Source organism: Muntiacus reevesi, chromosome 2, assembly GCF_963930625.1.
Source record: "Muntiacus reevesi chromosome 2, mMunRee1.1, whole genome shotgun sequence".
Lineage (NCBI taxonomy): Eukaryota > Metazoa > Chordata > Mammalia > Artiodactyla > Cervidae > Muntiacus > Muntiacus reevesi.
The window spans coordinates 2,991,614-3,014,858 of NC_089250.1; the positions used below are offsets into that span (position 1 = coordinate 2,991,614).

At 38.0% G+C, this 23,245-nt stretch overlaps 1 protein-coding gene across 1 annotated transcript; it reads left to right on the plus strand.

Annotated features, from left to right (window-relative positions):
• Positions 1-554: 554 nt before the first annotated feature.
• Positions 555-22,374, plus strand: ANKEF1 (ankyrin repeat and EF-hand domain containing 1). Its single transcript, XM_065919535.1, has 10 exons — positions 555-628; positions 1,993-2,381; positions 6,127-6,326; positions 7,073-7,222; positions 8,662-8,785; positions 14,283-15,105; positions 17,171-17,397; positions 18,567-18,730; positions 20,899-21,036; positions 22,063-22,374. The coding sequence occupies exons 2-10, from the start codon at positions 2,036-2,038 to the stop codon at positions 22,219-22,221; spliced, it is 2,331 nt and encodes a 776-aa protein (XP_065775607.1). The 5' UTR covers positions 555-628; positions 1,993-2,035; the 3' UTR covers positions 22,222-22,374.
• Positions 22,375-23,245: the final 871 nt, after the last annotated feature.

The following is a 23,245-nucleotide window of genomic DNA, read 5'->3' on the forward strand; positions in this document are numbered from 1 at the left end:
TTTATAATATGCTGTCTAGGTTGGTCATAGCTTTTCTTCCAAGGAGCAAGAGTCTTTTAATTTCATACCTAACAATTGCACTCATTTCACATGCTTAGTAAGGTCATGTCAAAATCCTCAAAGCTAGGCTTCAACCACAAGTGAACCAAGAAATTTCAGATGTACAAGCTGGATTTAGAAAAGGCAGAGGAACCAGAGATCAAATTGCCAACATCCAATGGATCATAGATAAAGCAAGAGAATTACAAAAAACATCTACTTCTGCTTCATTGACTACGTTAAAGCCTTTGACTGTGTGGATCACAACGGTGGAAAATTCTGAAAGAGATGAAAATACCAGACCACCTGACCTCCCTCCTGTGAAACCTGTTTGCAGGTTAAGAAGCAACAGTTAGAATGGGACATAGAATGACAGACTGGTTCAAAATGGGGAAAGGAGTACATATTGTCACCCTGCTTATTTAACTTATATGCAGGGTATATCGTGCAAAATGCTGGGCTGGATGAAGCACAAACTGGAATCAAGATTGCAGAGAGAAATATCAATAACCTCAGATATGCAGATGACACCACCTTTATGGCAGAAAGTGAAGAGGAACTAAAGAGTCTCTTAATGAAGGTGAAAGAGGTGAGTGAAGAACCTGGCTTAAAACTCAACATTAAAAAAACTAAGATCATGATATCTGGTCCCATCACTTCATGGCAAATAGGTGGGAAACAATGGAAACAGTGATGGATTTTATTTTCTTGAGCTCCAAAATCACTGCAGATGGTGACTGCAGCCATGAAATTAAAAGATGCTTGCTCCTTGAAAGAAAAGCTATGACAAACCTAGACAGTGTATTAAAAAGCAGAGACATTACTTTGCCAACAAAGTCCATCTAGTCAAAGCTATGGTTTTTCCATTAGTCACGTATGGATGTGAGAGTTGGACCACAAAGAAGGCTGAATGCCAAAGAATTGATGCTTATAAACTCTGTGGTGTTGGAGAAGACTCTTGAGAGTCCCTTGGACTGTAAGAAAAAACCAGTTGATCCTAAAGGAAATCAGTCCTGAATATTCATTGGGAGGACTGATGCTGAAGCTGAAACTCCAATACTTTAGCCACCTGATGTGAAGAGTCAACTCACTGGAAAAGATCCTGATGCTGGGAAAGATAGAAGGCAGGTGGAGAAGGTGATGACAGAGTTGGTTGGATGGCATTACTGACTCCATGGACATGAGTTTGAGCAAGCTCTAAGAGATGGTAAAGGATTGGGAAGTCTGGCCTGCTGTAGTCCATGGGGTCACAAAGATTTGGACACAACTGAGCGACAGAACAACCACCACATGGTCTACTACTTGACTCAAAATATTGTTTTTTGGAATTGAATAAGCCACAAGAGATAAAATTATGTATTAGAAGGCTTATTGCAACTTAGTGGGATTGTTTATTGAAAATTTACAGTTGTGTCTCAGTCATTTACCTGCCTCATCCCCACATAAGATAAAATAGGAATCATCCATCACATGTTTGGTATTTCACAGAGCTCAAGAGATTCCTGTTTATAATGAGCAGCTAACATTTCTACACAGTCTTCACAGTATTTCTAAGTTGCTGTAATCTGTGTGTTCTCTACATTGTGGGAGATGTGCTGGTACAGAGCATTGTAGTGGGAGGCTTGGCAGTTTAGTTGACCTCACGTTCCTCATGGGTAAATAGTAAGGCTGTGTCAAGGAGGGATGGTTAAATGAGATAAGAATATGGCATAACCAGTTTACTTTATGATGGAAGATTTGTTTTGAAATATTTTAACATTATGCTAGCTGAGTATTTTTGTGCTTATGTGTAATTTTTGCTTTCATGAAATTAGTTGCAATAAATTATGGTAGTAATGTTTCATAAGAAGCAGCATCTCTTCTTAGGAAAACCTTAAAATACTATTTAGTCAAAGTAAAGATGAAGAAAATAACGTTGAGTTCCATGTTTTGCTTTGATTTTTGCTGCTGTAGTTTTGGTTTGGCCCACAAAAGCATTGCAAGAAGCTGGTCAACTATGGCTTTAGCAGATAAGAGACTTGAGAACCTGCAGATCTACAAAGTTCTTCAGTGTGTTCGGAACAAAGACAAGAAGCAGATAGAGAAGTTGACCAAGCTCGGATATCCTGAACTCATCAATTTCACAGACCCGGTCAATGGAAACAGTGCTCTGCACTTAGCCTCAGTTTCCAATGACATCGACATGGTCAGCTTTCTCCTGAGCCTTGGTGCTCACCCTGACGTGCGAGACAAAATGGGCTGTACTCCGACTATGAGGGCTGCGGAACTGGGCCACGAATTGTCCATGGAGATACTAGCCAAAGCAAAAGCTGATATGACTATTGTTGATAACGAAGGAAAAGGTAAAAACTCTTAGCATTCTATCTAGTAAATGAAATTTGATTTGCATTTTTTCTTACGAACTTTAGAAGTCAATATAATGCATTTTTTTGCTTTCAGACTTTAGAAGGGAGTTACTCATGGCATGTAGTAGTGAGAGGCTAGATTCTCACTCTTACATCTCCCCATAATTTGAAAACAGTGTAGATGTTTCTTAGGAAAACCAGTTCTGAGAACTTTCTCATTGAGAGAAAATATTAGAATTGATCTCTCTTTTTTTTTAATGTGGAGAACTTTCAACATGACACACATATTTCCATAATCATAATCACTTAGTGTAAAATGTAAAATCCATTCAGAATTTTACATGTTAGAACCTCAAGTAATACTTGAGCTAGGGTTTTACTCTCAAGAGCAGTCTATGTAGAAAGTAGTTGCATTTGGGAACTTGAGGAACTAAGGTGGATTCTGACATAAGCTCCAACTTTCTATTAGTTGTTTTAAAAATATATTTGGAAATATGACTTAATCATAAAAATATGGCATGTCTGTGATTATTGTGATTATTCAGGTGAGACAGCACTGTCTCACTCTTCCCCTCCCAAATGCCATCTTAAGACCACGATCTGGGAGCTTCTTGTCCAAATAACTCAAGGTTCTGGCAGGAGGTGATGCAGCCTCATGAAAATCACTAAGAAAATTACCACCAGGCCTAATATAAGCTGGTAGATTTAATCAGTTGTTCCAAAGAATTTCTTCAAGTACAAAGCCATTAGCATCAGTCCCACATTAGAGAAATGAATCCCATTTTATACCATTAATTAATGTTTTCTGACAGGAACAGAATCTGCTTTTGTAACTCTCTGTGGACATGGTATTTGATAAGTGACTTTTAACAAGGGAAGAGGACAAAGAAAAGGAACAACTATTTAATTATTTAATGCACTCATGAGTCAAGTGTATTTTTTTAATGTTTTTATTCTAAAAAAAAAAACAAACAGAAGCCTTTCAAAGCTCTATACAGCAGTGGTCCCCAATATTTTTGGCACCAGGGACTGGTTTTGTGGGAGACAATTTTTCTGTGGACTGGGGAGGTGGGGGAATGGTGCAAGTGATACTTTCATAGTATAAAAGAAATGACAGTTCTATGGAGCATCTAGATAAATGTAAATTGGATAAATTCTACCATTAAAATAAAAATACATGAAATGAAAATTTAAAAATGAGAGTTACTCAAACAATTAAAAATAGAAAGATGGTCAGGGATATGTTGAAAATGCAAAATCAAAGACAGAGAAGTCATAGCAGGCAAAAGTGAACCAAAACGACAACAATGACAACAAATGACAAAATCTAGAATTGCTGCATTGTTGTTGTTTTGGTTCACTCTTGCCTGCTATGACCTCTCTGTCTTTGATTTTGCATTTTCAACATGTCCCTGACCATCTTTCTGTTTTTAACTGTTTGAGTAACTATTTCAGATGCAAGTTTTTATGAAATATATTTCAGTTTTGATTTTCACATAAATTGTATTTTTATTTTAATGGTTGAGTTTATCCAATTTACATTTATCTATATTCTCCACAAAACTGTCATTTATTTTATTCTATAAAAGCATAATATATTTACTTTACATAAATACACAGATAAATACATATAAAAATAATTTTCTCTATGGTTCATATGATCTTTGTTTTGTTATATGTTTATATATCTTCCTTCTTATATTTTCTAAAATTAATAGTCTGTTTTTAGTTCTTTTAATGGCTAACTTGACAGCTTTACATATACATAAACCTCTGTTTATCAAATCATCACACTAAACAGTATTCATTGATATTTTTCTATGAAAGATGAGATTGGTACAAAAATTCTTCCTGTCACCTCCCTTCCAGTATCTAATTTTAGTAAATTATAATGATTTTAGTTCTTTCAATGATTCTTTTCATACCTTTTATCTGCTTTTAATAATATCTCAAAACTCCAGCAATAAAAGATAAAGAAAATTGAATGCTTAAACTCTCCTTTCCTCTCTTCCCTACCAGTCTTGTTAAATTTCCTTATTATTTCTACATTGTTGTGAACTACAATTTTCTTTTCTGTATCTAGAATTCCCAAAGTGATTGAGCTTTGATTCAATGATTGAAGGGATTCAGCGTCTATCATGGGTCACATACTCCCTGTTAATCTCCTGTTAGACTCATTTTTGTCATTGAGTAGTTTAGCTCCCTTCTTTGGGCTTATATACTTTGATTTCTTGCATCTTTAAACTTATATGTTCATCTCTTTTATATATGAGCAATTGCTTGACCGAGTGTTAAAAATCCCCTGTTTTCTTTTCCAAGTGATACTGTAAAACTCCTTTGCTTATTTTCTAGCACTGAGTGTTGCTGTGCAGTCTTGCAGCCAAACGACATTTCCTCTTTAGAGATGGCTTGGATTTTTAACTGACTGCTCACAGGGCACTTTCTTTATCTAGTTTTGCCTAGGCACCTATTATGGATTGTTCCTAATCAGTTTTTCCTGAGATCCAGTATATCCTGTTAGATCTAGGTTTTTTACTTCAAGAGGGTTTTCTTTTATTATATCTCTCCATTTTTCTGTTCCATTTGGTCTTTTATTGGACACCAGTTACATACATGTTAAATATTATTTGCCTTTCTAGACCTTTTAAACTCTTGGATTTTTTTCAAGTTCTTTCAACTTTTTCCTCCATGTCCCTGCCTATGGTTTTGGCAATGTCTGCTCTCTTTTTTCCTGCTCCCATGTGACTTTCATTTCTTTAGTGGTTTTATTTTTCTCTCCCATTTCTTTTCTAAGATATACTTGCTCAAATTCATCTTTTCCTTCTATTTATCTTTTTGGTTTGGTCTACCTTTACATTTTTGTTTCAGAAAAAGTTATATGCAAATTTTTGTTATCAGTAATGGATCGGTCAGTAATTTTCATGTGGTATAGTTATTTGAGTATATAATTTTTGCCTAGTGTTTGTCAGCTTCCTTTTCTTTTCTTTCAGTATCTTTTTTCATAGGTCGTATGCTGGTTTTTTGTTGGTTACTGTTCCTACTTGAATGAAGTCTGTTTTTAGAGTGAAGTCATTATAAACTCAGTTTGGAGTTTGTCTGCTGTTTAGTTGAGTTTCTTAAGAAAACTCTGACTGGGGTTTATAAACAGTACCCCTGGCCTGTAGTACATTTTTGACATGGATTATGTTGAGGGTCTGCATGTCACAGATACCAGATATGAGGAGTTAGCATTTTTCTCTCTGCAGTGAACAGATTGCCATCTACTTTTTCTTCTCACTGCAGCTGTACAGACAGCCTGCTTCCTGTAAACATGATCATTCAATACTATCTCCCTTGCCACTCTGCAGTTTCGAAGGGGGTCCAGGGATCCACCAGTAGCCCTCGGGCACACACACTCCTGCACATTCTGAGAAGGATACTGGTGTATAGATCGCAGGATGCCAAACACCCAGGGTCAGCAGGGCTCACATTCCAGCACTCAGATTCTTCTCAGACAAGATCCTGTCACGTTTTGGTTATGACTGTTTTCTAGCTCTTAGCAGAGGTTGGGTTTCCTTTTTAGTTTCTCTGCCTTGGTGTTTCAGTTGATTTCCGAGAGAAAACCAAGGCATAAATGCCTTTGCTCTATCACCTTCAATTAGCTAACTATGAATTTTAAAATTATTCCTTGTTCCTTCCTATCTGACTCAAATGTAGAGAGACTACTAGTTAAATGTTCTTTGGGAATTCTATTTTTCTGCAGGTATTTTGTTTTACTGCATTTTACCTACTAAGCGGCATTATCGGTGCGCGCTGATTGCCTTGGAACATGGTGCGGACGTCAACAACTGTACCTGTGAAGGAAAGCCGATATTCCTTAGAGCTTGTGAAGAAGCGCATGATGTGAAGGATGTGTGCCTGACGTTTTTGGAAAAAGGAGCCAATCCAAATGCTATCAACACAGTAAGACTATTTCTGTGATTATATATTCCTTTTTTTCAATCACAGAGTCCTGTTACTCTATTTTTTCACTTGAATGTGGTAAAATTATCCTGTTAGCTTACAGACTTTTCATTTCTACTCAAAATGCTTTAAAATTATAGACTTTCATTATCTTTATATGGCATGGCCATGATTCTATGGTCTGTTTCCTAATTATGTTTGAAAGATTGGTATTTATTATGTACAATGTTAAAAGATCATTACAGGAACTAAAAAAGATATTCCTGATGCCTAATAAAAATTTACCTTCTACAGAAAATATGTAGCTCTGCTGTTTCCCTTCATTATTTTGCTTCCTCTCCTCACTTGGCTAATTTTACTGAGTTTTCTTTTAATTGTCATTTCCAGGCAATAAAAATAGATTTTCTTCTCATTAGAAAACACCTATAGCCTAATTTTAGCATACGTTTTACTCTCTCTTCTCCCTTTTTGCTCTACTTTCTTGGCAAGAAACTGCACCTTTTAGCATGATGTTCTCATAGGAAAATCTGGCGTGACCTTGACTCTGATTATAGAATTCTACATTTTGGACACTGACCCGTTTTCCTGACTTCATGTTTCCTGTTTGTTCCATGAAACCAATAAAACTGTATGAAACTGAACACGTCAGTGTGACTCTAAGGCCAGGTGGATTTAGACCATGTTAATACTGAGCGCGGCATTTAGTATAACAGGGATAAACAGCGTCTGGTCTGTTTCATGTCCAGTCCACAGGTCGCACGGCTTTAATGGAAGCATCACGAGAGGGAGTGACAGAGCTAGTTCGAGGGATATTGGAAAGAGGAGGGGACGTGAATGCATTTGACAATGACAGACATCATGCTGCACACTTTGCTGCCAAAGGAGGCTTTTTTGATGTAATAATCTACTATATTCTTTAAAATTTGTTGCTAAAAATATTCTCCTTTTCCTCAGCATCTTAAAATATAGTATAAGTTACACTGACAGATTTTTTTTTTTTGCATTTTGATTTTCCAAAATAATTCCAGAATTGTATTTTATACCAGATATTATCCTTCAAGGCTTATTTTAGCTCTTTATTCAGTTTTATCTGCTTGCTAATTTACTCTTCTAATATTACTAATAATGTTTTTTTCTATATTCTTAATTGGGCTTCTCTAGGGGCTCAGACCCTAAAGAATCTGCCTGCAACGTGGGAGATCTCGGTTCGAGCCCTGGGTTGGGAAAATCCCCTGTAGAAGGAAATGGCAACCTATTCCAGTCTTCTTGCCTGGAGAATTCCATGGACAGAGGAGCTTGGTGGGCTACAGCCCATAGGGTTGCAAAGACTCAGACACAACTGAGCAACTAACACTTTCACTTTTTTTCTTTCAGTTATGACAACTGAAAAGTTTTGCCACATACTACTACTCTATTTTATGACTCCATTGCCTATGAGAATTTTCACAGTACAGTATAATCTAGTTTGGGGGAGGCCAAGGCCTAATCTCATCTCCTTGATCTTTAAGTACATCTGATGACTCACCTAAGTTTTTAATTCTCAAGTATTCTGATTATCTGGATATATCAGCTAAAGATATCTCATACATATAGTGATACTGCAGAAAAAAACTAGAACTCAATGCTATCCTATGTTTTTTTAATGCTATCCTATTTTTTAAAATTCTGAATTATATCTAAAATTTCTTTTCTTAGTTGTAACATTATCTTTACTTTTGTCACTGGGTCTCTTACCTGCAATAAAAGTATACATCACAGTAAAAATCACATCTGTCTGGTGTAGAATTTGCTCCCCTGATTTGCCGCAGTCTGATGCATTCTAAAGTTGCCTAAATTTGCCAAAATGGTAGTGCCCCAGCTGAGTTTAGAGTTTTCTATACTCTAGATAGATGGACCCCAACCTTTTTGGCACCAGAGACCGGTTTCACGGAAGACAATTTTTCCACAGACTTGTGGGGGCGGTGGGGGGGGTGGCTGTGGTTTCAAGATAATTCAAGCACTTTACATTTATTGTGTACTTTATTTCTATTATTGTTACATCACCTCAGATCATCAGGCATTAGATCCTGGAGGTTGAGGATCCCTGCTCTAGAACTTCTGACAGTGTTCTGTATGTGGCTGTACAATATGGTACAATTACAGTACACACGTGATTTCTGAGTCCTTAAGCTATGGCTAGCCAAAGTAAGGAACTGAATATTTAATGTTTGTTTCCTATTTAATTCATTTCAATTAATTCAAACTGACACTCTAAATAGCACAGGTCTAGATCTGCATTTTCAACCAGTAAACATGCATTCTTATTCCTCTATGATATCCACTATTTATTTTGCAGGTACTGAAGCTGCTTTTTGCGTACAACGGAGACATGGGGCTGATTGCAATGAATGGCAACACACCACTTCATTATGCTGCCATGGGTGGTTTTGCAGATTGCTGTAAATATATAGCTCAGCGAGGTAAACGGCCTACCAATTTCATGTCTAAAGAACTTATGATTTCCCCACATTGCAGATGAGCAGAGAATTTCAGCATGTCAACATCGGTTGCTTATCTCTGTAGAAAGAAAATTAAATTTTTTTCTTATTCTGTTAAATCATAAATCTGACCTAGAAATTAATAAAAATTCATTTCTCAAATATCTTTAGATTATTATTAAAAATCTAAAGAGAATTATTTATGAGTCAACCAATTACTAAGATGCTTATTTTTTAAAATGTAAATATCAGTCTAAAACAGAGAAGGAAATGGCAACCCACTCCAGTATTCTTGCCTGGAGAATCTCAGGGACAGAGGAGCCTGGTGAGCTGCCACCTATGGGGTCACACAGAGTCAGACATGACTAAAGCAACTTAGCAGCAGCATCAATTTAAAAAGGACAAACACTAGAAGCCATGTTCAAATTCTTAAATATTTTATTTTTTAAAATATACTATCATGTCAAGTGCAAAGATAACATTTTGGAAAATTTTAAATTATGGGGGAAATATTTTGGGGAGAAGCATTAAATAAAATGAAAACTTTAATGGAATATTTGAAGTATAAGTAATATTTATTACTTTAGATTTTTCTGTATATTTTAAATAACTGTTAATTTGAGAATGTAAACTATGTTATGCATGTTGTGTGTGCTCAGTTGCTCAGTCGTGTGTGACTCTGAGACGCTGTGGACTGTAGCCTGCCAGGCTCCTCTGTCCATGTGATACTGGAATAGATTGCCATTTCCTCTTTCAGGGGATCTCCCCAACTCAGGTATTGAAGCCGGGTCTCCTGTGCCTGCTGCATTGCAGGCAGATTCTTTACCACTGAGGCATTGGGGCTTCCTTTATGTTATGCATAGCTGAATGTATCCCTAAAATTGGCTTCTCACGCGGCTCAGTGGTAAAGAACCCACCTGTCAAGCAGGAGACACAGGTTCAATACCTGCATTGGGCAGATCCCCTGGAGAAGGCAATGGCAATCCACTCCAGCATTCTTTCTGGGAAAATACCTTGATGGCAGGCTACAGTCCATGGGGTAACAAACAAGTCAGACATGACTTAGCAACTAAACAGCAACAATTCCTTAAAATAGTTAATATTAAAAAAAAAAATTTTAAATAGCAATATTAGCCAATTAAGTTTAAATATTTTTACTAATTTTGTGTTAATTACATGCCTTAAGGAAATCAGTCCTGAATATTCATTGGAAGGACTGATGTTGAAGCTGAAACTCCAATACTTGGCCACCTGATGCAAAGAACTGACTCATTTGAAAAGACACTGATGCTGGAAAAGATTGAAGGTGGGAGGAGAAGGGTGTTGACAGAGGATGAGATGGTTGGATGGCATCACCCATGCAATGGACATGAGTTTAAGTAAGCTCTGGGAGCTGGTGATGGACAGGGAGGCCTGGCATGCTGCAGTCCATGGGGTCACAAAGAGTCGGACATGACTGACTGAACTGAACTGAACTGAACTGAATTAAACATACATTCAATGTTATTAACTCTTTGTTAGAGAGGGAACTGCATGCTGCTGAATGTTATGGTAGTGAGTTATTTTTTTCCAGTTTGTGAGAAATAGACAGAAACTTAAAGTTCAGCAGCTCTATCATAGAGCAGAAAAAGTGCTTTCATTTTCCTGTCTTCTATGCAGGCACAGAAATTTTGACGTCACTGGGACCTGAGAGAGCCTATACTGTAACCACTAAATTATAAATGAGACTAACATGCCTGCATAACTAATGGTGTAGTAACTGATTCACTTTGATTTTTTTTTTTAACCTTATACAAAGCTCACATTCTTTCCCCATCCCCCCAAAATAAAGAGATAACGGAAAATGTACCAAATGCAATTTTTGCCCTCATCAACTGTCTCTGAAGAGACTGTTTTCAAATCTTGTTTCCAAATCTCTCACCACAAATAGATTATTCTGACACTTCATTTTTCACATTGTGTATTTCTAAAAATTAGAGATCTGCCCAGACTGAGACAAACTGCTTCAACTTTAACTTGCTGACTCTTTTCTTATTGGGAGAAACATCCCTCAGTATATACTCTACCGTTTTTGTCCTTCTGGGATAAAGTCAGAGAAAGCAAATTGAGATGTACAGGGCCAGAGCTTGCCAAAGGCCTTGCTGGTGATGCAGAAAAGATTGATCCTCCTGGCAGACTCATAAGACTAGACTGTTTCTGAAACAAATGTCTGAAAATGTTTTGAGTTCCCTAGCATCTTTGGAAGTACAACTGCTTCACCAGGTGCTATATGGGTGACCTAGTTCCACATGAGAGTGTTATCAGCTATACTTCCACCTTTAGAATCTTGGATCTAAGGCCATCAGAGCAATTGGAAGCCATTAGCCACGAAATGCTCATTTCTGAGTAAACTCCCTGGGTGTAGTCTCTTCTATCCTTAAATATGAAGGCTGGATTCTTTTCTCCCAAGAAACTAGTTCCTCAGTATGCTCCACTTTTGTTCCTGATCTTGTCCCTGGAGTAATTTACACCTCCCTGTAGGCAATGTGAGGCCATGTCCAGGAGAGTGGAGGGGAGTTTAGATTAGCTGTCCTGAAGCCTCTGTGGAGGGATCTCCTCACGGGGCTTTTGACAGCAGTCAGCCGAAAGTCCCGTATCTCAGCGACAGAGGAACACAAATCACAGAGGGTATGAATGGATCTGTATTAACTAACAATAAAAGAGAAGACAAAAGTCAGAAGGACAGGAAAATGCCTTCATATCTTTAAGCTTGGATGTGGAGGTCTTTATTCCACAGAAAATTGCTAACTGGGAGCCAACTAGGAGCAGAAGAAGGCAAGATAAAGCAGGTTTAAAACCCTTTGATCCTTGGTGCTGGTGCATCTTTGATCCAAAGATGCTGGTGAATACAGGAGTGAACTGGGAGGTGGCAGATAAACCCCCAGACATCCCGAGTGAGTGAAAAAGCCAAGTAAAAGTAGCAGACTCAAGATGACTATGGAATTACACTATTGAGTTATTATACTGTGGAGACAAGGCTCAGGTCCTTTTCCCAATAAGTCACACTGTTCTTCAAACTGTTCAGAATAAAAATTATAGAATATTTTTATCCAAAGTACCCTTTTTGAGTTTTCCTATCACTAATAAATATACCAGCCTTCATATAAAATTTTAATTTTGACAATGCCAGAAGTATTAATCCAATGATTAATGATTTTCTTTTTGAAAAGGAATAAAATTATGAAGTGTTGGAGGGGGATGTTATATTTTCACATGCAGCTGCCTTTACATTTTGGATGCTAGAGATACTGATTGCTAGAGAATCTTTTTTGATTATGTGATATTGGCAAGGCAACAAAAGAGCCTCATAGATTGAAAATGCTAGAACGAATATCTTCATAGTCTGACTTATAATGGGTTTTTAGTGTCTTAAGACACTTATTACAGACAACACAACCTCTTGATACCACTAAGTAGACTCCCTGATGCATTCAGAAAAGCTTATTTATTTGGAGAATGCTTACATGTGATGTTGGTCTCATCATTTTAAGTTAGAGACTAAAAAAGGAAAATGAATTTTAATGCCTAATTGCACAACTCTTACACTGGAATTCTTTCAAATTTGATGAGATTACTTTTTCAGGCTGTTCATATGACCTTACTGCAAAACAGCAGGTCAATATAAATTACATGAATTTCATGGAAAATACAGATAAAACATAGTTTAAGATTTTACACAGATTAACAGTCATAATTGTTCAAAAGAAGCAAGAGTCAGTTAGCACCTTAAATGCCTACAGTCCTGTTTAAGCTGTTTGAATTTAGCTTCTTTCCAAATTTAAATGTCTTCTTTACTCTTTCCCACTTGGCATGAAACCTCTGTAGCGGGTATTCTAATATGATATTTGTTTCAAATATCTACAGGGATTGATTTCTTAATCCTTTAGGGATAGATACTATTCACTGGAAAAATATCTTCCTCAAAATTCACCAAACTGAAGTTCACAGAAAGAAAAAGAATTATAGCTTAAGTTTTTGTGTTCACAATGTTGTTCACTCAGTCACTCAGTTGTGTGTGACTCTATGTGACCCACGGACTGCAGCACGCCAGGCTTCCCTGTCCTTCACCATCTCCCAGAGCTTGTTCAAACTCATATTCCTTGATTTGGTGATGCCATCCAACCATCTCATCCTCTGTCGTCCCCTTCTCCTGCCTTCAATCTTCCCCAGCATCAGGGTCTTTTCCAATGAGTCAGCTCTTTGCATCAGGTGGTCAAAGTATTGGGGCTTCAGCTTCATCAGTCCTTCCAATGAATATTCAAGGTTGATTTCCTTTAGGATGGACTGGCTGGATCTCCTTGTAGTCCAACGGACTCTCAAAAGTCTTCTCCAACACCACAGTTCAAAAGCATCAATTCTTCGACGCTCAGCTTGCTTTATGGTCCAGCTCTCACATCCATACATAACTAATGGAAAAACCATAGCTTTGACTAGACAGACTTTTGTTGGCAAAGTAATGTCTCTGCTTTTTAATATGCTGTCTAGATTTGTTATAGTTTTTCTTCCAAGGAGCAAGTATCTTTTAATTTTATGACTGCAGTCACCATCTGCAGTGATTTTGGAGCCCAAGAAAATAAAGTCTGTCACTGTTTCCATTGTTTCCCAATCTATTTGCCATGAAGTGATGGGACCAGATGCCATGATCTTAGTTTTTTGAATGTTGAGTTTTAAGCCAGCTTTTTCACTCTCTTCTTTCACCTTCATCTAGAGGCTCTTTAGATCCTCTTTGCTTTCTGCCAGAAGGGTAGTATCATCTGCATATCTGAGGTTATTGATATTTGTCCCTGCAATCTTAATTCCAGCTTGTGCTTCATCTATCCTGGCATTTTGCATGATGTACTCTGCATATAAGTTAATAATAACTTTTATTTATTAAATTTTTTTAAAAGTTTTGAGTTGAGTGTGTGTATGCTCAGTGGTGTCCAACTCTTGTGACCCCACAGACTACAGCCCACCAGGCTCCTCCTTTCCATGGAATTTTCCAGGCAAAAATACTGGAATGGGTTGCCATTTCCTTCTCCAAGAGATCTTCCCGACCCAAGGATCCAGCCCAAATCCCTTATATCTCCTGCACTGGCAAGCAGATTCTTTACCACTGAGCCACAGGGAATCACTTTTATATTAGAGTATAGCCTATTAATAATGTTATTATAGTTTCAGATGGACTGCAAGGGGACTCAACCATACATATAAATGTATCATCCATTCTCCCCCAACCCCCCCTCCAACCAGGTTGCTGCATAACCTTCAGCAGGGTAATCATAGATTAATTCTGTAATTATAATAACTAACTGTGCTCACCTCTATATACAAATAATTTGGGAACCAACTTTTGATTATTCGCTGGAAATTTAAAAACCAACAACAACAGATATATGTCATTTGTGAACTCAGGCAGATGCCCCAGCACCATTCATAACCATGATGTTTCCTGTTTTAGGATGTGACCTAAAATGGAAGAATCTGGAGCATAAAACACCGAAGAACTTGGCTAAGGAAGGCGGCTTCAAAGCAGCCAGCAAAGAAATACGGCGGGCGGAGCAAATCGCTAATAAACTGGCCAGGCCAGGGGTCAAAAATCCGAATCCGCCCTTGTTCCTGAGACTTCACGATTGGTCAGTAGAACATGAGAGTTTCCTTCGGGAAGCCTTCTCATTTGTGGACAGGGGCGATGGGACAGTCACCAAGGAGGACTTTGTGCTGACCCTGGAGGAGAGGCAAGATTTTGTGAACTCAGAGCAGCTGGCTGCTATAGCGCAACTACACGAAAAAGTCCGGGGTGGAGGGGTCAATATTAATGAGTTCTTTAAAGGGACCAGATATTTAAGTAAGTCTTATGTCTTGGGATCCTATGGGCCTAAGAAAAAGAAAAAAGGGATGGCCAAAAAAGCCAGAATGGGCAAGTTTATTTTACCCCTCCCCATCTGTATCATCCCCGACAACGTGTTTCCACGCCGCAGCGACGGTGGGCCGCCCTATTATATGATTGAAACCTACAAGAATGTGACTGATTGCAACCGCTTTAACAGAGATCACCCCCCAGAACATCCCATTCAGGATGACTCTGCTTGGTATATTGATGATGCAGAGAAGGTCTTTTCAAACATTAATTTTATCACCAAGGCGGGAGACCTGGCTTCTCTGAAAAAGGCTTTTGAATCAGGAATACCTGTGGATATGAAGGATAATTACTACAAGACACCACTAATGACTGCATGTGCTACTGGAAACATTGATGCAGTCAAGTTTCTTCTTGAAAAAGGGTATGTCTTTTGGTTGAGTGCGATTTAGATTTTTGGGAGCCTTCACATTTTGAGGAAGTGAAAGGAAGGCTAAGAAACAGTCAACTCTAGAATTTAAATAGTGGCAAGAAATGACTTCATTTCTGCAGTCTAGATCCCAAATAGACCTTATATGGTGGACCAGGATAATGGGAACATTAAGAGCGTGTAGGCCAATGCCAAAGTGAAAGCTGAGAAGTTTTCACTCTAGGGGTGGAAGAAGCCTTATGATTGGGTGTCCCTGGCCTCCCAAAACAATTTTAATTTGGATTCAGAGCTTAACCTAGATGCTGTGGAGTGCCTTTTATTTTAAATTAGAACTATTTACTGTGGTCAAAAATAGCATGTGATCTACCATCTTAACAAATTTTAAGTGTATGGTGCAATATTGCTAACTACAATCACAGTATTATAGAGCAGATCTTTAAAATGTATTCATTTTACATGAAGCCATTTTTAAATCTGCCTTTTTTTTTTTTTTTTTTGAGAGCATCCCAACAAATCAAATAATTTGACAGTGGCTATAAGACTAAGTGGGCTTCCCAAGTGGTGCTAGTGGAAAAGACCCTCCTGTTAGTACAGGAGGCATAAGAGACTCGGTTGGATCCCTGGGTTGGGAAGATCCCCTGGAGGAGGGCATGGCAACTCACTCCAGTACTCCTGCCTGGAGAACCCCATGGACAGAGGAGCCTGGCAGGCAATGTCCATAGGGTTGCAAAGAGTCAGACGTGACTGAAGCAACTTAGCATGCACGTAACGACTAAATGACTAGGCATGTTTCATTCCCTTTTCCTTGGTTCATTTGTAAATATCTTTAAGATAACAAAGCATGACATTTTACTTAACTTTTTAATCAGAAGCAATTTCTCTGGTTTAAGTCCTTCTTTTTTACCATTGCTGAATAACCTGATGTAACTTTCTTAACCTTTTTGTGCCTCAGTTTTCTCACTATAATGGAACTCAGCTCACAGAATTTCTTGAAGATTAAATGAGTTAAAATATGCAAAGCACTTAGTAGCCCAGTAGTTGCAGACTTGATAAAACATATTGTTATTATTACTGTAACATTTAATGTCAAAGAAAGATTTAAATGTGTTTATTATCAAGAGGTAACATAAAGCAACTAATGATAATTTGAAGTTTTGGGCAGTGAATTTTAAATGGGACTAAAATTTTATTTTATTTTTATAGTTTCTGAATGATAAACTGCTTTTAATGAAATCAAAAGAATTAATTTGCTTTTTTTGCTTTTTATTTTTTCCTTTAATTTTGTTTTGTGTTGGAGCTTAGTTGGTTTGCATGTTGTGCTAGTCTCAGGTGTATAGGAAAGTGATTCCGTTGTGCATACACATGTATCCACTCTTTTTCATATTCTTTCCCATATAGATCATTACAGAATGTTGAGTAGAGTTCCCTAGGCTACACAGGAGGTCCTTACTGATTATCTGTTTTATATTATCTGTTTTATATATCTGTTTTAAATATACTATTTATACAGTAGTGTATATATATCAATCCCAAACTTCTGATTTATCCATTTTCCTTTGGCACCCAGAAGTTTGTTTTCAAAGTCTTAAGAGTCTGTTTATGTTTTGTAAATAAGCTCATTTGTACCATTTTTGGTACAAAATTTTTGATAGATTTTATTGCTTAGAATTTTAACACTGATGGTGCATTTAAAAATTCATAACACACAGAGGAAGTAGACACAAAATTAAATAATGTAGCTTTTCTATTTCCTGTCAACTTTGATCTTCACTGGATCCAGTTTTATAATTTTCCCTGATTTTAGCATCTAACAAAAATTGTAACCCCTAGGATCCAAGCAGCTTCTAAACTAAACATAATGTATATATACACAAAGAAAGTTGACTATCAGATGCAGAACACAGTTCAAGAAAAATTATGGCACAGAGTTTAACTTGACCCAAATCTTTCTTGGTTTACAGTTGAACAACTTAATAAAGCTATGAAATCTTGGAATTTTTAGCCTCCAATGCTTGGATCAACCCATATTTTTAGCTTGTGTATCTATCTCATTTTACAGGGCTAACGTTAATGCAACAGATAACTTTCTGTGGACTCCACTTCATTTTGCATGCCATGCTGGCCAACAAGATATTGTTGAGCTTCTTGTTAAATCTGGAGCTGTGGTAGATGCCCTTTCAATCAACAACTCAACTCCCTTAAGTAGAGCCATTGAGAGCTGTAGACTGGACACTGTAAAATACCTACTTGACATCGGTGCTAAATTCCAGTTGGAGAATAGGAAAGGTATGTGTTTCATTATAGGTGATTACGGCTAGAAAAGGAGGATTTGTGTTAGATTCCCAAGCCTTCTAAATCTATTCTTGCAGGACCACATTTTCCCTTAAGTTACTGTTGCAAAAACTAACCCGAGTTAAATGTTATGGAACTCTGTCTTATACATACTGCTTCTCAAATCACTAGTGTTAAAGATTCAGTTCTCTATGTTGGTAATTCATTGTAGACTGAGACTTTTGTAAAATACAATGAAAAATGATTTACGAGAAAAATGAAGAGAAAAAAAAACCCATAAAATACAAACCCAAACTTTTTAAAATCTTTGGATTCAAATGACAAAAATTCTATAAAATTGCTATAAAAATTTCTAAACATTTACTCTTTAATTCCTGTACTTACTTCACTGGGAGCCCATTCCATTTATATGTAGACTGACACCAGTATGCACTTAACATTTTGAGTCATCACAGTGTTTTAGCTGTCAGTTTCTAATAATTGGCATAGTTAGAAGCCCCTGTAGACTTCAGAGTCTTTCTACAGCTAAACAGTAATTCCTGAAATAAGACTCCTAGGAAGTAAATGGGAAGCCTACTTTATGTCATAAATTTTCTACATGAAAAAGTGGAGGTGTTTTGAGAGTGGGACTCATTGCTTCTTTTTGACCTGAAAGAGCTTTAATAGCTCTGACTGCTTCAGGCTGCCTCTGGGTCACAGATAGTATCGTTAGACCTGCCTGAGGATGTAACAGGGATCATAATATCCAACCATCTGCATAGAGTACTTATGACTTCCAGCTTCCCCAGACTTTTTGAATATACCTCCTTCCGTCACAGGAAGGAGGAAAGCATAAAATTGTCACACAAGAAGGAATGTGCACACTGTGGGAAGAGAACTAGCACTCAGATATTCAAAATGTAATCCACCACTCTTTCCTATCAAACATGCTCAAAGTAGTTAACAAGAAGAAATGGTTTTGCTGGTAAATGACACTTTAAATGATAAAATTTTAGAGCTGGGGCCACTTTAGAGAATATCTGAACCAATCTGTGACTTTATACGTATCACTGGCTTCAGTAATCACCCTTAGTACCATATGCTTAGAGCTGATGAGCTGAGATTTTGCTACATGGTTTATTATTAATCTGTTTAATGAAACTCTAAATTTATGTTTTAAACAGGGCATGCTGCCATGGATGTTGCAAAAGCTTATGCTGACAGTAGAATAATTGGTTTGATTAAAGAAAAGCTGGATAACTTGCCCAAACCAGCAGAAAATCAAAAACCAAAAGGCAAGCCACCACCCAAAGCAAAGACTGAAGGCCCGGAGATTAAGAAGGAAGAGGTATGAAAAGCAGTTGACTCCTCATTAGTACCTGGTGTGGCTGCAGCACCATTTACTTATTGTTAGAGTTCATGGGCAAGTAACATGCAGTCCATGATTTCAGGACCAGTAGGCAATAGTTCTAAAGAAATATCTAGCAAGAAATTTCCTATTACTGAAAAATCTAAAAAGTTCTCATTGCAAACAGAATCCACACAAAAAACAAGTTGGTTGAACCAAATACTGTTAGAATGTTGAAAAAAAGAACTTATATTAGAAGTCTATATACACTTAGACCTGAATTGCACAGATTTGATAAGGTATCCCAGAAGGGAAGTGTAGGGTAACATTTACGAGAAAAGAAGTAAAGCATGATCTTCATTCATTTTGATTTCATAATCTTTCACTACCCACTTTACCACCCAACTCCCAAGGAATTTTTATTATTATGAACCCTAGGATATGTAACTTGGATAATCCTGCAAAATGACTCTAGAAGGCTTTAAGGGTGCCAAATTGTTCCTGGTAATCTGGAGTGGTTTGGGTCCCTCTAAATTATCAGCTGTGGAAAATTCTGAAGGAGAGGGGAATACCAGACCATCTGACCTGCCTCTTGAGAAACCTGTATGCAGGTCAGGAAGCAACAGCTAGAACTAAACATGGAACAACAGACTGGTTCCAAATAGGAAAAGGAGTACATTAAGGCTTATTTAACTTATATGCAGAGTACATCATGAGAAACGCTGGGCTGGAAGAAGCACAAGCTGGAATTAAGATTGCCAGGAGAAATATCAATAACCTCAGATATGCAGATGACACCACCCTTATGGCAGAAAGTGAAGAGGAACTAAAAAGCCTCTTGATGAAAGTGAAAGAGGAGAGTGAAAAAGTTGGCTTAAAGCTCAACATTCAGAAAACTAAGATCATGGCATCTGATCCCGTCACCTCATTGGAAATACATGGGAAGACAGTGGAAACAGTGTCAGACTTTATTTTTTTGGGCTCCAAAATCACTGCAGATGGTGACTGCAGCTATGAAATTAAAAGACACTTACTTCTTGGAAGGAAAGTTATGACCAACCTAGATAGCATATTAAAAAGCAGAGACTACTTTGCCAACAAAGGTTCATCTGGTCAAGGCTATGGTTTTTCCAGTGGTCATGTATGGATGTGAGAGTTGGACTATAAAGAAAGCTGAGCACCGAAAAATTGATGCTTTTGAACTGTGGTGTTGGAGAAGACTCTTGAGAATCCCTTGGACTGCAAGGAGATCCAACCAGTCCATCCTGAAGGAGGTCAGCTCTGGGTGTTCATTGGAAGGACTGATGCTGAAGCTGAAACTCCAATACTTTGGGCACCTCATGGGAAGAGTTGACTCATTGAAAAGACCCTGGTGCTTGGAGGGATTGGGGGCAGGAGGAGAAGGGGACGACAGAGGATGAGATGGCTGGATGGCATCACCGACTCGATGGGCATGAGTTTGAGTAAACTCCGGGAGTTTGTGATGGACAGGGAGACCTGGCGTGCTGTGATTCTTGGGGTCGCAAAGAGTCAGACACGACTGAGCAACTGAACTGAACTGAACTGAAATTATCAGTAGAAGGTTGTTGTTTATGGGGGTTTCCCAGACATCAAGAATTTGTCCTTAGCAGGAAGCTCTAAGTACATTTCTAGGCTGGAAGCTTCTTTTAGGGAAACAGATGGATCCCTCGAGATTTTTGGCTGACACAGGATAGGGGATGAATTTCAGGAAGGAAAAATTTTAACATTATCAAATTGGAAAGGGTTAGAGGTGATAGGAAGCAGACAGAGTTGAAGGAATGATCGGCAGACGGTAGAGAGTAATAAGCATGGAGGAAGAGAGTAAGGATAGCCAGAGGTAAAGGAAGATTGATCAGTTACAGCTCCTAATACATGCACCATTATCATTTTAGTAGGAATACATCCTTCTGATTAATAATGGCCACAGATCAAGGATGGATCTTGGAGACTTTTGTGATCGGTCACCAACACTAATTAAGTTAAACAAGGCAAAAGAGTTATCTCTCTCCACCCAAAGTTATAATAATATTCTATTTCATTTCAAATTATAATTTGTATAGTAGCATTTTTTCAACTTCAGAATACTAGAAAGTATACACAGGTTTTTGACATTGAGAGTTGTTTTTTGGTTTTTTGCTCATTTCCAGGAAACACTTTCAGCAATGTACACTGTACCAGCCATCGTGGAGGAAAAGAAGATGCGTAAAGATAATGTAGTTCATCTCAATTCATTGATTACCAGTGGTTATACCAAGAAAGTGGATATCACGTTTATCCCACAGAGAGTAAGTACTTTAGAAAGATTGTAACGTGGTATAAACTCCTAATGCCTTTTTTCAAATACTTTTTATGCAAAGCACCCAAACAGTTCTCCAAAGCTTATCTTTTATAGTTGTTATTTGAAGTTGTCCTTTTTCTAGATCCTACTGCTGACAACTAAGTTAGTCCAATTTGTATAGCTTCCAATATCTTGTATTTTTATTTTCTGTATTGACTTCTTAATTTTCCTTGAACAATTGAAGTTGTCTTTGGTCCGTGCCATTCCTTGTAGCCTTGTAGTCACTGAATTTTATAGATACTTTCTGTGGGTACTTCTTAAAGTCCAACCCTTCCTCTTTGTACACACTACTACCATCTCACTTGGGAGTTTTATACTAATCAAGACTGGATTTAGTACATAGCTTCCTTAAGCATCTACAATTAAAGAGATGAAGACATATTTGGAGAACAAGAGTGGTATTGCTAATGCTCATCAAACCATGCTGAATAACAGACCACCAGCTCCTTCTGATCCCTGCTATGAAAATAACTTTTACTTCCCCATAACACATGAAGACAGTAAACTGTCTATTAATTCCATTGCTTCCTGGTTTTGACATCCTGAGAATGAACAGCAGCGGGCCTCAGGGTCATCAGAGAGGTAACTGAAGGGCATTTCAGTTGTTCAGATAGTCACCATCAGAAACAGTGATGCCCATGTAACCGCTAATGTCATGTAAGAGATAAAAGTTAAAATAGACTTAAAATTTGTTGTTGTTGTTCAGTCACTCAGTCGTGTCTGACTCTTTGTGACCCCGTGGACTGCAGCACGCCAGGCTTCCCTGTCCTTCACCATCTCCTGGAGCTTGCTCAAACTCGTGTCCATTGAGTCAGTGATGCCATCCAACCATCTCATCCTCTGTCGTCCCTTCTCCTATTGCCAGAAGTAAATTGGATAGTTTTAAATTGACCAGATTGAAGGTTGTCTGGATATTGGCATGTTTATTGGCTGCCATACTAACATTCACTCTGGATGTGGTTGTTTGTTTAAGATCTGGAGTCCCGAAGCCACGACAGCAGAGCTGATCAGAATGAGGGAACTGCGCCGGGAGAGGTTCACATATGAGGTAGATTTTGATGACTTCATGATGCCCTTTCAGAAGCACATCACAGAGAGAGCACAAGCAGTGGAAGCTAGCTTCAAGGCGTAAATCACAGCGGTTGCATCTCAGAATAAACAACATTTTGAGGCCCAGGGACCAAATGTTGGAGAAAGTAGATTCCCATCAAAGTCAAAGCAACTCACAAGTTAAGCACTGTAACAAAATATTTGTCTTTGCTTTAACAACTATAAATATTCTTAGCTGTCTAGAGAAGTCATGTTTTATTTTGCAATGAACTGCATGTCATTTTGGATAAATTCCTCAATCTTCCTCAAGAATGTAGTAGAAAAATGGCATTTTTGGTTATAAACATAGTGTCATCATCAAAGAATTTACAAGATGTACATCATTATGTTTGTTAAAGATATCCTTTTAGTGGAACTGAATGAAAGTTATTTAATATTAGGGAAGAGAAGCCCTTTTTAATACATTAAGGAAGCAGTTTTCTTCTCACACATCATCATAAATGATATGCATTAGATACTTTGGGTCAAATAAACCCTGATGCCTCCAGTAGACACTGTTGACACTTCACCCATTTCTCCTCTGTTTTGGAATCATAGCACTCTCAGGCGTGACTTCCAGATGCTATAAGATGCCCGTGACACTTAAACTTGTACCATAGGGCTGAAGTACATGAGAATTAGTCCTTCCTTGGAAGCAGCCCTCAATGACTGAACAGATTCAGTGTATCAACACCCCAGCTCCCCCATCATTCTGGTGCGATTATTCTGAAGTGCACATTCTCACTGTCAGCGAGAGTGCCCCAGAGAGATGAGGATCAAGTTGCCCTTGGTAGTTTGATAACATACCCTTCACTGGGTGCCACCCCTCCCCTGTCCCCTCACCTGTCCTCACCCATTCTGGCTTTATTGGGTTAACTCCCAGAAACTTAAAATCCTTGTCTGAGGTTGCTTCTGGAAGGACCAAAACTAAGACAACACTGTGACTGTGAGTCCTCTAGCAAGAAATTTAAAAGGGCACTCCCTTATATTCTGTTTGCTACAAAATAAACATTTCCTCAGCAAGGGGGATTTGCCCCCAGCATCTTGTGCAATTGAGAAGCAGTTCA

Coding starts and splice junctions, on each gene's coding strand:
- ANKEF1 (XM_065919535.1), top strand. CDS start 2,036: ATGGCTTTAGCAGATAAGAGACTTGAGAACCTGCAGATCTACAAAGTT. Junction 8,786..14,282: donor TAAATATATAGCTCAGCGAG/GTAAACGGCCTA, acceptor TTCCTGTTTTAG/GATGTGACCTAAAATGGAAG. Junction 17,398..18,566: donor CCAGTTGGAGAATAGGAAAG/GTATGTGTTTCA, acceptor TGTTTTAAACAG/GGCATGCTGCCATGGATGTT.